This window comes from Bubalus bubalis, chromosome 21 (assembly GCF_019923935.1).
Source record: "Bubalus bubalis isolate 160015118507 breed Murrah chromosome 21, NDDB_SH_1, whole genome shotgun sequence".
Classification (NCBI taxonomy): Eukaryota; Metazoa; Chordata; class Mammalia; order Artiodactyla; family Bovidae; genus Bubalus; species Bubalus bubalis.
The window spans coordinates 1,854,483-1,869,292 of record NC_059177.1 but is presented as its reverse complement, the minus strand read 5'-3'; the positions used below and the strand labels follow the sequence as shown (position 1 = coordinate 1,869,292).

General features: G+C 38.9%; 1 protein-coding gene across 9 annotated transcripts in view; it reads left to right on the top strand.

The window, feature by feature from the left end:
• The window catches only part of SLC4A7 (solute carrier family 4 member 7), a 121,779-nt gene that overhangs the window by 47,713 nt on the left and 59,256 nt on the right, over nucleotides 1-14,810 (top strand). For 7 of the 9 annotated variants that reach the window (XM_025272437.3, XM_025272438.3, XM_025272439.3 and 4 more), the window contains exons 3-6: nucleotides 2,162-2,308; nucleotides 9,015-9,153; nucleotides 9,705-9,865; nucleotides 13,104-13,253. In XM_025272437.3, coding sequence (XP_025128222.3) covers nucleotides 2,162-2,308; nucleotides 9,015-9,153; nucleotides 9,705-9,865; nucleotides 13,104-13,253 — 597 coding nt within the window. Of the gene's footprint in view, nucleotides 1-2,161; nucleotides 2,309-9,014; nucleotides 9,154-9,704; nucleotides 9,866-13,103; nucleotides 13,293-14,810 lie in introns of all 9 variants that reach the window. The other 2 variants (XM_006059379.4, XM_006059375.4) reach the window with 1 other exon arrangement.

Below are 14,810 nucleotides of genomic sequence, written 5' to 3'. Positions count from 1 at the left end.
AGAATTTGGTATTCTTTTGTTTATAACTCCTTTTTCCCTTTTTGGAAACCTAATACTGGCAATACTTGAAGATATTGTAGGTTTGGTTCCAGACCACTGCAACAAAGTGAGTCACAGTAATTTTTTCGGTTAGGTTCATGCTATATCATAGTCTGTTAAATGTGCAATAACATTATGTCTAAAAAACAAAGTATGTGCCTTAACTTACAAAACGCTTTATTGCTAAAAACTGCAACCATCACTTAAACCTTCAGTGTGCCATAGCCTTTGTGTTGGCAGAGGGTTTGCACTTGATGCTGGTGGCTGATCAGGGTCATGGTTGCTAAAGCTTGGGATGAATGTCTTAAAATACGACAACAATAAAGTCTGCCACCTTGATTATTCACAGATGATTTCTCTGTACCCTGCAGTACTGTGATAGCATCTGACCCACGGTAGAATGTCTTTCAAAATTAGAGTCAGTCCTCTCAAACCCTTTTACTTTTATCAAATAAGTTGATGTAGTCTTCTAATTCCTCTGTTGTCATTTCAACAGGCTTCACAGCAGCTTCACTGGAATAGACTTCATCCAAAGAAACCACTTATTTTGCTCATCAGTAGGAAGCAGCTCTTTATCCATTCAGATTTTATCAGGAGATGCACTGATTCATTCCCATCTTCAGGCTCCACTTCTAAATCTAGCTCTTTTGCCGTTTCCACCACATCTGCAGTGACTTCTTCCACTGAAGGCTTGAGCCCCTCAAAGTCATCCAGGAGGGTTGGAATCAACTTCTTTCAAACACTCCTCTGTTAATGTTGATACTTTACCTCTTTCCATGAATCTTGAATGTTCCTCAAGGCAGCTAGAATGGTGAATCCTTTCCAGAAGGTTTTCAATTGATTTTGCCCAGATCCGTTGGAGGAATCACTACCCATGGCGGCTGTAGCCTTACAAAATATATTTCTTAAATAATAAGACTCGAAAGTTGAAATGACTGCTTGATTCATGAGCTGCAGAATGGATGTTGTGTTATCAGGCGTGAAAACACCATTAACCTCTTTGTCCATCTCCACCAGAGTTCTTGGGTGTCCAGATGTTGTGTGAATGAACAGTCATATTTTGAAAGTAATTTTTTTCTGAACAGTAGGTCTCAACAGTGGGCTTAAAATGTTGAGTAAACTGTGTTGTCAACTGATGTGCCGTCATCCAGGCTTTGTAAAACCTATAATGGAAAAGAATCTAAAGCTATACAGCTGAAATTAACATACTATTGTAAATCAACTAGAGTTAAATAAAATAAATGAAAGGAAAAGCATAATTCTTAAGGGCCCTAGGCTTTTAGATGGTTAAAGAGCATTGGTTTCAGCTTCATGTCACCAGCTGCATTAGAGAGTCAGCCAGTCCTCTGAAGCTTTGAAACCAAGTACTGACTCCTCTCTAGCTGTGAAAGTCCCACTTGGCATCTTCTTCTAATAGAAAGCTGTTTCATCTATATTCTATCCAGACCACTAAAACTTTCTCCATATCAACAGTAAGGTCATTTCACTTTCTTATCATTTATGTGTTCACTAGAGTAGCATTTTTAATTTCCTTCAAGACTTTCTTTTGTATCCACTTTTTGGCAATTTGGCACAAGAGGCCTGGCTTTAGGCCTCTCTTGGTTTTCGACATGCCTTCCTTACTAAGCTTAATTATTTCTAACTTCTGATTTAAAGAAAGAGACATGTGACTCTTCCTTTCACTTGACTACTTGGAGGTGTTGTAAGGCTATTAATTGGCCTGTTTTCAGCATCACTGTGTCTCAGAGAACAGGGAGGCCTGAGGAGAAGGAGAGAGGTGGGGGAATGGCCAGTCCATGGAGCCATCAGAACACACACATTTATCAAGTAAGGTTGCCATCTTGTATGGGCATGGCTTGTGTTGTCCTCAAACATTCGCAATAATCACATCAAAGATCACTGATCATAGATCACCATAATAAATATAATACTAATGGAGAAGTTTGAATCATTGCCAGAGTTACTACCAAAGCATGACACAGAGAGGGAGTGAGCAAATGCTGTTGGGAAGATGGTGCCGATAGGTTGGCTCAGTGCAAGGTTGCCACAAACCTTCAATTTGTTAAAAGCAGGGTGGCTGTAAAATGAGGCCTGCTAGTAATGTTTCTGAATGTCTTACCAGGCCATCGAGCTGTGTACATCGGTGTTCACGTCCCGTTTAGTAAAGAGAGTCGCCGGCGTCACAGGCATCGCGGACACAAACATCACCACCGGAGGAGGAAAGACAAGGACTCAGACAGGGAGGACGGACGGGAGTCTCCTTCTTACGGTAAGAGGAGTGGGAGTTCTGTCCTGGGCAAGTGTCCACTAATGCTTGAAGGTTCTTTCCTGGAAATTTTATTTTTAAATAGACATTTCCTCTTAAAAATCATATTTCTATAATAATTTACACATTATATGCGTTGAGAAGTAGTAATTGAAGTAAGAATATTTTTTCTTTAAGAAAAATGCTTAGTTTATAGTTTAAGATCTACTTGAGATGGGTGAAAAAAGTAAGGGATTTTGGTTTCTTTATTGTATTCTAGCCTTGGAATTGTAAATGTTGAGTCTTGGCACTTCAAATTCAGTTTAGGAGGGTTTCTATTTCCTTTTCTCTATTATATGTTTCATTATTTACATATGCAGTGAACAAATATCTGGAATCCTTAGGCCCCTGGAAGAGATTGAAATTTTTAAGAGTTTTCATTTTTAAGTACATTTTTTGACCAGAAGATTTTTTTTAATTTAAATGTATTTATTTTAATTAGATTTTATCCCTTATGCTGGATTACTTGGTTTTCTGTGGAAAAAAAAAAAAAAAAAGAGTGCTTTGATTAGATAGTATGTCTTTAGAAAGACAAGACTTTTTGCTTGAGAGCAGAGCAATAAAGAAGTGCCCACGGACACAGTAAATGTTGGGAATCTTAGGAAAAAAGGCATATAGTAGAGGAAAGAAAGTTAATAATATCTGATAATAACGATTGCTAGTTGTTTAAGTGGCGCTGAGAGCTGGAACGGCGAGAAGCAGAAAGAATAGCTGTGCGGCTTGAGCGGGACCTTAGACATGCACTCGGCTGACATCCAGGGCATCATTGGTTTCTGAGGACATTGTGGCCCTTGCGGCTGTCTGCACCATAGGTCCTTTTGTGTGCTCTCAGGAGCCAAGTGAGCTGCACCCCATGGCACTTGGGTGCTGTGCTAAAAAATGGTTTTGTTGAAGAGTGAAAGAATTACTGTGTGTTATACAGCTTATGTCATGACTGAAGGAAGGGAAATACTGATGGCCTAGTAAAACACGAACTGCCGTTTCTGTGAAGTATTCCACAAAGCCCTTGATGTATGCCCTTTGATTTAATCTTCTCAGCATTTAAAAAAACTAAAGATTGGTGGTGTTGTTTTCATTATATAGATGGAGAAGCCTCAACTTAGAGAGGCTACATGATGGGACTCTCTTCACCAGTCCTAAGAGATACTGACAGCCTGATAAACTCCTATCAATATTACGTGGTCGAATAGCCAAAAAAGATAATGTCACTAGCAAAGGGAAAGTCGATGCTCATTTTAGAAAGGATCACTAGTGGACTCTGATGGCCCTGATGCTATTGGTAGTTGAGAAGTATCTTGCTGGGCTTCCCAGGTGGCTCAATGGTAGAGAAACTACCTGCCAAGCAGGAGACATGGATTCAATCCCTGGGTTGGAACATCCCCCTGGAGAAGGAAATGGCAGCCCACTCCAGTATTCTCATCTGGAGAATGCAGTGGACAGAGGAGTGTGGCAGGCTCCATACAGTCCTTGGGGTGGCAAAGAGTCAGATGTGACTGAGCAACAAGCATTCTGCTATTCCATGTGATGATCCATTCAGTTTAGAATCTTTTACTTCGTGAGTAGATGAATATGCCTCTTTATTTCATTGTGAGTAAAAAGGTACACAATATTTTTTAATAGAAAAAATTTTTACTAAATTATGTTTATATGTTCACCTGGTTAGGCGATTTAATGAACGTTCAAGCTGAGGTCTGACATTTGAAGTCTAAATATAGTGGTTTGAGAAATATATTTGGTGGAGAAAATATTTGTGACTTTTTCATGGAGTTATTATGCCTAGAAAAGTTTTATGCCACAGAAGTGGGTTTATTTTGGTTTCAACTGCCAGTCTGTATCCTAGAAATTGCTATGAATGAAGTGGCTTCTTTCCTCCCCTGACTCTCTAAAAAGAGATTATGCTGATCTGCTACTTCTGGACATGATGGAATAATAGGAATTGAATTTGCATTCCAATTTTAAATAGCTAGAAAACTGCACAAAGTGTTTGAAATAGTAATTTTCAGACATTGGACAATAGGCAGCACAGGACACTGAGCTCTGTGAGAGGGGAAGCAGTGAGATGGGCCCTGTGGTTCCTGAGCTCATCAAGCGACATGGTTCCCAGGCTGCAACATGAGGAGCCGGGACAGAGCCTCGCAGCTCTCAGGGTTGAGGAGATAGGCTGGGATTGGGGAGGCCTACGATGTTAGCATTTAAGATGTAGAGTGCCAGAAAATAGAGAGCTGCACATAGAGAGTACTAAAGGTCTGAGGAAGGGCACTTTCCAGTCTTCAGCTGAGCACTCAACGTGGGCGTGTGTGACAGAACACTGCCTGGGGCTTGCAGATGGCTTCCCGAAAGCAGGTGCAGTGAATGGATCCTGGATTTCACACGAAGATGAGGCACAGGATGAGTTCCCACCATTCTGAGGGTGGAGGTCTCGGAAGGGTATTGACTGCGTTTTACACTCAAGACTGCAGTGAATCTACTATAAAAAAATTTTTATAGTAGAAAGAAATTGAATTCAATTCTTGAAAGAATTGAATTGACCTTAAGTTTCTGCATGTCAGAACAAACTCTAGTACTACTAAAAGAAATACAGTAAAACCTAGCATTTAACCATGTGAAGTGCACAGTATCTGACATTCACAACTTATTTGAAATATAGTGAAGTAGGAAAGTAGGCATAACCAAGAGAAAAATGAATCAGTAGGAACAGATCCAGAAATGACAGACTTAATGGAATTCTAAAGCAAGCATGTTGAAGCAGTATAATAAATGCTCTTTATTTATTAAAATAAAGGGAGAGAGAAAAATGGACTGATGAGGAACGAGGCTGAAAATACATGAAAGTCCCAAATGGAACTTCTACACATGAAAAATATAGTATTCGAAATGAATAGTACAGCAGATAAGATTAACAGGTGATTTGACATTATAGAACAAGAAAGATTAGTGATTTTTGAAGAGATTGTGATAGAAACTAATCAAAATGAAACAGAAAAAAAAAAAGCTGAAAAACCAATAAATAGCATCAGTAATTTGTCAGATAATATCAGTTTAGGTAGTCTAACATATATATAATTGGAGTGCCAGAAAAATTTCCAAAAGTAATTAAATCTCTGAACTCACAGGTCCAAGGAGTTCAGCAAAGCCCAAGGAGAAGAAACATGAAGAAAACCACCCAAAGTCATAAATATCAAATTGTTGAAATCAAGATGTAACCGTCCTACATAGCTTCAAAATCCATGAAGCAAAAACTGATAAAGTTGGAAAGTGAGAAATTGACAAGTGTAGTTGGAAATAACAATTCTCCTTCCTCAGTAATAGATAGAACAAGTGAACAAAAAATCAGTAAGGATGTGGAAAACCTAAGTAACACTGTCAGGCTGATAGTCATATGTATAGAACTCAACCACAGCAAAATATATGTTCTTTACAAGTGCATATTGAATTTTACCAAGATCATATTCTAGGCCATAAAACAAGTCAGTACATTTGAAAAGACTGAAAGTATATTCTCTGACCACAATAGAATTAACCTAGAAACATACTGAGGTAAATACCCAGATACTTGGAAATTAAATGCAAAGCTTCTCAGTAACTCATGGTTTAAGTGCAATCACAATAGAAGTTAGAAAGTATCTTGAATTCATGAAAATGAAAACCCAGTATAGGCAGTAACTGGGAGGACATTCTTCAAAGTGAGGACATAGTTTTGAGATGCACAGGCTTCATTTAGCATGGCTCTCTGCAAAGTGAGGATGTCTATATTTTGAAATTTGTCAGGTGTAGCTGAAGCAGTGCTTAGAGAAAAATGTATAGCATTTTATCTTTATATTAGAAAAAAGGAAAGACCTAATCAGTGATTTAAGCTTGTAACTTAAGAAATTGAAGGAACAAATAGAGCAAATTCAACCAAAATAAGGAAAAGAAATAATTGAAATGAGAGAAAAAATGAATTAAATAAAAATTAGACCAATATTAGCAAAAATCAATCAGACTGAAATCTGGTTCTTTGAAAAGATCAATAAAATTGATAAATCTAAATAGCCAGACTGATCATGTGAAGGGAAAAAAGATACAAATCCAGCAGCAGAAATTTTCAGTACAGATTCTACAGATTAAGAAGGGACTATTATGAATGATTCTATGGCAACAAAATTGATACTTCAGATTAAATGAGGAAGTTTCTTAGGATTACATGCTATTAAGCAGAAATGGGTAACTTGAATTACCCTACATGTAGAAAAAGAAATTAAATTTGTAGTCTCAGACATTCCCATGATGAACATTTTCTCCCCCATACATAGCAACATATAAAAATAAGACATAACACAAACTCTGCCCGATTATTAAAGATGACAAAACTAGGAATATTAGAAAACTTCCTCACTTCCCAGTCATCTTGTGAAGCTAGCATTACCCTGGTACCAAAACTTGATAAAGATGTTAGAATAAAACTGCACACTAGTTATTTCTCACCAATGTAGATTCCGAAGTCCTTAAGAAAATAAACACATCTTTTCCCACCAATATTTAGGAGGGCTAATCCATCATGACAGTAGTATGCTGAGTAGTGGCCCCGCCTTGTCTGCGTCCCTAATGTCCGGAATCTGTGAGTGTCAGCCATATTTAGCAAAGGTGAGTTTACAGGTGTGGATAAATTAAAGGATTTTGAGTAGCGGAGATCGTGCTGGATTAATGGAGATGAGCCAGGTTTAATCACAAGGAGTCAAAAGATCAAAGGAAGACAGTGGTGGTATTGATACATTGGGGAGGGGTCCAGACCCGAGGAATGTAGGCAGCCTCCAGAACCTGGAGCCTCCAGGAGGAACCATCCCCATGGTTTTAGCCCTGCATAAAACCCATTTTGGACTTATGGTCTCCACAACTATAAGAGAATAAATTTATGTTATTTAAGGCACCGAATTTGTGGCAATTGACTATAGCAGCAATAGGAAATTGATAAACAAGTGGAAGTTCAGGGTCATTTTTAAAATTTAAACATCTGTATCAATGTAAACTTATTAACAGTATAAAGCAGAAAAAACCCATGTAATGATATCAGTAAGACAGAAAAATTCCACCCCCCATTCATGATAAAATTCCCCTAACATACTAGGAATATTAGGAAGCTTCCTCAGTGTGATAGGAGCATCTAGAAATGCGGGTGGGCCACTGAAGGTTTTCTCCCCATGAATTGGGAAAAAGCAGGCTGTCCTCTCTCACCACTTGTGTTCAGCATGGTACTGGCACACCTCTCCAGCGGAATAAGGCAGGAAAGAAATGAAATACATCCAGAAGAAAACCGAGGATGTAAAATTGTCTTTATTCACAATTACAGAATCACATAGGTAGCAAATCCTAAGCAATCTGCAAAGCTACAAAAATACATGAGCTTAGCAAGGTTGCAGGATACAAAATCAGGGTATAGAATCAACTGTATTTCTGTATAAGAGCAGTGAGCAATCAGAAAATGAACTAAATACTGACACAGTAGCACCAGAAAAATTATTTGGGGATAAATTTCACAAAAGATATGTAAGACCTAACTGTTGAGCCAGGCGTTAGGAAGTCCAGTCACACCGTGGTTTGCCATGTGTTGGCCCCAGAATATCCCCTCACTGTGAAGAGCCACGTCATGTGCATACTGTACAGCTTTGCATTGCGAACTCCTCTTCCCGTGTCCTTTATGTTTTCCTCTTTCTGGTGTTTTTCCTATTTGACTAGCTTATTCTGTTTTCTGTATCTCTTAACCTTGTGTGTTTTTGTCTTGTCATTAATGCATTTTGTATAACCTGCTCCTCACATCTGTCTTTTCCTTTAACAGTTGTAATCTGCTTTGTAACCTGTTTTAATTTCCCTGTTGGGGTTTTAAGTTCCTGGAGGTTTGTTTACTTAGATGTAAAATTTGAATTTGACATCCTCTCTCATATCTGGAAGAATTTGATTTTGTTTCTAATTGATGCGTGTTGTATTTATTGTTTGTTATGTATTTATTGATGCTTATGTATTTATTCTGGGGCCCCTGTGGCTTTCAGCTGTTCTGGGCTAGAATGTATGTTAATTTCTTGGTTGGGAATCCTAACAGATTCCCACACAGATTTATCCACACAGATAAACTCAGGGGTCATGAGTGGCAGTGACCTGTCCTACGTCTCTGACCTCAGAGACAGACTTGCTTTTCCATAAGAGTAAGAAAAGGAGTTTTGCGTTTTCTCATCTTTCTTTTTTTGGAACTCAGGGATTTTTTTTTTTTTTTAACTTTGAACTTTAATTAACTATTTTAAATGTTGTATGTTGTCTAACATTTCCATCTGTTTTTGGTGAGGGAAAAGTCCTGTTCTTATGCACAGTGTTTTCTTGGTTTTGGATGTTGCTTACTTTGTTTTTACAGAAGTTTGTTGAAGATTAGTATGAGTTATCTTTAACATACGGTTTTTCTTTTCCATCTGTAGAGGTGATCATTCTGTGAAATTCTTTTGTTCCAGATTGTTGGCCCTTATTTCCTTTCAGAATTGTATTATTTTAATAATAATCAGAAGAAATTTGTTTTAATGGAATATATTTGTAACAAAACAGTGAGTAGAGAATTTCCTCACTTCTGGAAATTCTGTATTTAATTTACCTTTGTATTAACTGAGGAAGATTTTTGAGTGTGTGTCTTTAAATTCTGATTTTTGTCAAGACACGCCATCCCAGAGAGTCCAGTTCATCCTCGGCACCGAGGACGACGATGAGGAGCACATCCCCCATGACCTCTTCACGGAGATGGACGAGCTCTGCTACAGAGACGGAGAGGAGTACGAATGGAAGGAAACTGCCAGGTGCTGACGCGCTCGACGCTTTCAGCTGCTGCTGCTTGGTTTCTTTGAGTAATGAAAACATAAAATTGAAATTATGAGACACACAATGCTTTAAAACAATGAGTAGAGAATTTCCCTGTGTCTAGAAATTCAGTATTTAATTTTTCTCTTTATTCTCATAATTTGTTTCATTAAATAATTCTTAATACCATAATAGAACACAAAAGGAATTATGTTAACTGTAGATTTTCATGTCTTTAATTAGAGAAAAAAATCTGAGAAGACATTTTGCATATTTAAAGTTTAAAATAAGATTGAAAGTTGACACGATGGAATTCCAGAGTTTGTTTCTGTAGACTTACTGTTCTGACAGCTGGACTAGAAAGAGGAACTGCCAAGATCTAGTGACTCTCAACATTACAGACCGTTAGCTTAATTTGTAAAAGTGTGTATAAAAATTGTATTTTGGTGATGGTGATCTTTTTTTCTCTTTATAAGAATATGCTTGCATTTATCATATTTAACAGAATCATCACTATTTGTAACATGTTTGTATACATTATACATTTCAGATGGCTGAAATTTGAAGAGGACGTTGAAGATGGTGGTGACCGGTGGAGTAAACCTTATGTGGCAACTCTTTCTTTACATAGTCTTTTTGAGCTGAGAAGTTGCATCTTAAATGGAACAGTCATGCTGGATATGAGAGCAAGCACTCTCGATGAAATAGCAGGTGACAGCAAAGTGACTTCTTTATGTTTAAACTGCAGTGAAGTTGAGATAAATAAGGAATATAAAGTGGAATTCTAGACCGTTGATTTGATGGTTACATGTTGAGCTTCCGTTCTGTGCAGGGCAGTGTGAAGACTTAGACGTAAATAACCCCTTTTTATCCTTGGTAAGTCTGGAGTCTGAAAGATGAACTGAGACAGATGTAGCTGCAGTGTCGGGAAGACTGTGACTCATGCCGTAAGCAGGGTCCGGAGTCTGTTCTTTGGTGCTGCAGAGGAAGGAGCTTTTCGTTTCCTTGTTTCTGGACCATGGTATCTGGGGAGACCTAAAAGGTACATTAACTGTAACGTATCCATAGAATGTGAACATGTGGCAGCAAGGGGAATGTAGTGTGAGAGGAAAAAAGGTGTTCTGACGAGGAAGAGAAGGAAGAGAAGGCTGGAAAGTTCCAACAGGTATGATCTCAGGAAGGTCAGTTCTCTGTGAGTACACAGATTTCTTGAGATTTGCAGGAAAATAAATTAGAGGTGAGTTATGACTATCCTTGAATTACTGGGTTAAGAAATTGGGTTTGATTTGATAGGCATTTTGGTTCTCAGTGATTTTTAAGTACGAGAATATTACCAGATGTGGAACAACTGACTGGTTCAGTATTGGGAATAGGATACAACAAGGCTGTGTATTCTCACCTTGTTTATTTAGCTTACACGCAGAGTACAACATGTGAAATGCTGAGCAGGATGAATCACAAGTTGAATTTAAGATTGCCAAGAGAAATATCAATAACCCCAGATATGCAGACGGAGAAGGCAATGGCACCCCTCTCCAGTACTCTCACCTGGAGAATCCCATGGACAGAGGAGCCTGGTGGGCTGCAGTCCATGGGGTCGCGAAGAGTCGGACATGACTGAGTGACTTCACTTTCACTTTTCACTTTCATGCATTGGAGAAGGAAATGGCAGCCCACTCCAGTGTTCTTGCCTGGAGAATCCCAGGGACGGTGGAGCCCGGTGGTGGGCTGCCGTCTATGGGGTGGCACAGAGTCGGACATGACTGAAGCGACTTAGCAGCAGCAGCAGCAGATATGCAGATGATACCACTGTAATGCCAGAAAGTGAAGAGGAACTAAAGAGCTTCTTGATGAGGGTGAAAGAGGAGAGTGAAAAAAGCTGGCTTAAACTCAACATTCAGAAAACTAAGATCATGGCATCTGGTCCTACCACTTCATGGCAAGTAGAAGGGGAAAAAGTGGTAATAGTGAAAGATTTGATTTTCTTAGGCTCCAAAATCACTGCAAACAGTGACTGTAGCCATGACACTAAAAGGTGTTAACTTGGAAGGAAAGCTTTGCCAAAAAGGTCCGTCTAGTCAAAGCTATGGTTTTCCCAATAGTCATGTATGGCTGTGAGAGTTGGACCATAAAGAAAGCTGAGTGCCAGAAAATTGATAATTTCGAATTGTGGTTCTGGAGTAGACTCTTGAGAGTCCCTTGGACTGCACGGAGATCAAACTAGTCAATCCTAAAGGAAATCAATCCTGAATATCACTGGAAGGACTGATGCAGAAGCTCCGATACTTTGGCCACTTGAAGCGAAAAGCCGACTCATTAGAAAAGATCCTGATGCTGAGAAAGATTGAAGGCAACGGGAGAAAAGGGTGACAGAGGATGAGATGGTTGAATAGCATCACCAACTCAATGGGCATGAATTTGAGCAAACTCTGGGGGATAGTGAGGGACCGGGGAGCGTGGTGGGCTACAGTTGATGAGGCTGCAAAGAGTCGGACACAACTGAGCGACCGTGTCCAACTCGGTGCCACCCCATAGACGGCAGTGATCTTGATGTGTGTCAGCAGGATTATTCTGGGAGGAGGAGGAGGGGTGGCTTTGGATTAGAACAGGTTAGACGCCAGGAGGTTGTTTATTCTCTTGGAATGTCTCAGCAAGAAATGCCAGCGACCTGAAGTGTGGCAGGTGGTACCAGTGGAAATGGAGAAAGATAGAAAGATGGCTGTGATGAAGCTGCTTGGTCATTAGCTGAAGTTGCTCAAAACCAAAATCAAATTCAATAGTAATAAATTTTATAGTGTGACTAACTAGCATTATAGTCACCTCAGTATAAAAAGAAAAAGCTATCGTAATTGATTTTCAAGAGAACCATAAATTTATTAGAATTTCTCAGGCTGGAAATACTTTGATGTTTCCAGATTGTTAATTTGACCTTGTGCTGCAAATCTTTACGTTATCAAAGTCCTTAACTTTCTTGTCTTCTATAAATGACTAAGAAAGGGATTTGGAAATTAGAAATATTAAATTTAGCTTAATGTAGTATGTCTTACTTTGGCTTTCCAGTGATCACATATTACAGTATATCTTAGTAAATGTATAGTCCAGTTTTCACATATATGGTAGCATGTAGTTGTGGTTTTACTGTTAGAGTTTACCTGCTAGTTTGATCCCTTACAGTTTTTCTCTGAGGAATCTTACAGATTTGAAAGCTTGACTCTTATTTCAAGTTAGTGGCGCTTTACAAAAATATTTATATCAGTGTGTACTTTGTAAATTAAAAATAGTCCAGACAGCACAGCAACATATAAAATGTCATTGCCGGCAACCCCCCCTCCCCCATTTCCCACACCCCCTCAAGCCTGATACGTACATCTTCCACAGAGTTACTACTTCATGTTTTATCTGTTCAGTTACTCACTGGTTTTCTACCTCTGGACGAGTGAGAGCAGAAACTCAGTCTGCTTGGTTAATTGCTGTATTCCTAACACATAATAGGTGCTCAGTAAATAGTTAATTATTGAATGAATGAGTACAGATATTCATCTACAGTTTTGGAGAAAAATATGAAGTGAAGCCATAAAATACCTTCATTTCTTAGGAAACCAGTATTATTTAAATATCCAGTTTAATGGAATTTATCATATACATATCAGTAAAGCACTTTCAGCTCTATAGGAAGGCTCTTGGTGTGTAACAATAGCTTTTTAGTAAATAATAGTATTTATTAAAATCAAAGTCTCTATTAATATGTTCATTTTTGTTGGATAGTGTTCATACTTATCATTATGCATCCATTATTAAATGTTAGAAGAGAATAATGCTTTCGAGAGCTATGTAAAAGTCTTATTTTCCTGGTAAGATTTCATTTACTGTTGATTATGTGTTACCGTCATCCAGGTGCTAATTTTATGTAGTAACAATGACTGTTATCTGTGTATTTTTCTTTGCCTAGATATGGTACTGGACAACATGATCGCCTCTGGCCAGTTGGACGAGTCCATCAGAGAGAATGTCAGAGAAGCCCTTCTAAAGAGGCACCACCATCAGAATGAGAAGAGGTTCACCAGCCGGATCCCCCTAGTTCGATCTTTTGCAGACATAGGCAAGAAACATTCTGACCCTCACTTGCTTGAAAGGAACGGTGAGATAAGTTGTGGTGTCCAATTTTTCTAACACTTTACTAACAGCATTCCAGCTTGTTACAGTTAGCATTTGGGGAAAGAAACTCATTTTTTGTAGATAATTACATAGGTCTTTTATCTTTTTAATTCTTTTTTCAAAAAATAATAGTAGTATTTGTGCATTTAAATATTTCATTTCTGAAATGTCTTTATAATGTGGCAGAATTTTATGTAGAAATTACTTAGATGAGAAAATTAAGCATTTATTCTGTTAAAATGGGACATTGAAGTATTGGTAATATTTAAACACTACTGTAGGCTTCCCTCATAGCTCAGTTGGTAAAGAATCTGCCTGCAGTGCAGGAGACTCCGGTTCTATTCCTGAGTCAGGAAGATCCCCCGGAAGGGATAGGCTACACACTCCAGTATTCTTGGGCTTCCCTTGTGGCTCAGCGGGTAAAGAATCTGCCTGCAATGTGGGAGACCTGGGTTCTGTCCCTGGGTTGGGGAGATCCCCCGGAGGAGGGAAAGGCTGCCCACTCCAGTACTCTAGCCTAGAGAATTCAAGAGTCGGACATGACTGAGCAACTTTGACTTTCATTTTCTTTCAGATACTACACTGTACATAATGCTGATTACTCTCCTCCTCGCTTCTTTGTTTCTGTTCAAGAATTCTTGTATGGTTGATATAAGAGCTGTAAATTGCTATCTATAAATGTAGTTTAATCTTTTGAAAATTCAAAGTCTTATGTTTGGACCTTTAATATTAGATTTTTCCTAAGATTTTTTTTTTTCCTTCTGAGTAGACTGTACTTGCTGGGCATAAACAGTATTTTGGAGCTGGTTTGCTTTTAATTTTCCCAGCTTTTTATTGACATAATCTGTAAAAGGTTTTTGTACTTGTTCCTGTTTTATGATGTCTTCAAGTCATGGAGAGTGGCACAGACCCACGTCCACTCACTCACGGGTCAGCAGTGGGTTGATGGGACGTGGGGAGACGGTTCGGTAGCTGCTCCCCTCTGTCCCTGTCTTACAGCTGGCATGCTGTCGCTGCGGCTCTGTTAGGGTCTCAAAGATGGCTCTGATGTGACAGTGACTCTGGAAAACCCAGGTTGGTCTGTTAGATCTCTGGCAGAGAACTGGGGTTGATCTGAGGGTCACTGCTGTGTCGAGCTGCTACTGTTACGCAAGGCACCTGAGAGTTACAGTGAAGAGGAGTGGGGCTGGGCCACAAACCCTTCCGCTCATCTTTCTGTCTCTGAAATAAGAGTGTGGCTCTTAGCTGCTACAGGCACACTCACAGGTGGAAGCCTTACCACATGTAAGGTTAGCAGTACTCAGTCTCCTTCTGTGGCTCAGTCTAAGATAATTAAGTGCATTTTCTTCTGAGTATTTGATCATTAAAACTCTTTTTAATTTGTTTAAAACTGCCTTTCTATTTTCAAGGGACCTTAAGAATAAAAGAAATCTCTTACGGGCCTAAGTTGAGTTTGAAAGCAAGCCATCCATGTCACCGCTTTTTTTCATCTTTCCATATA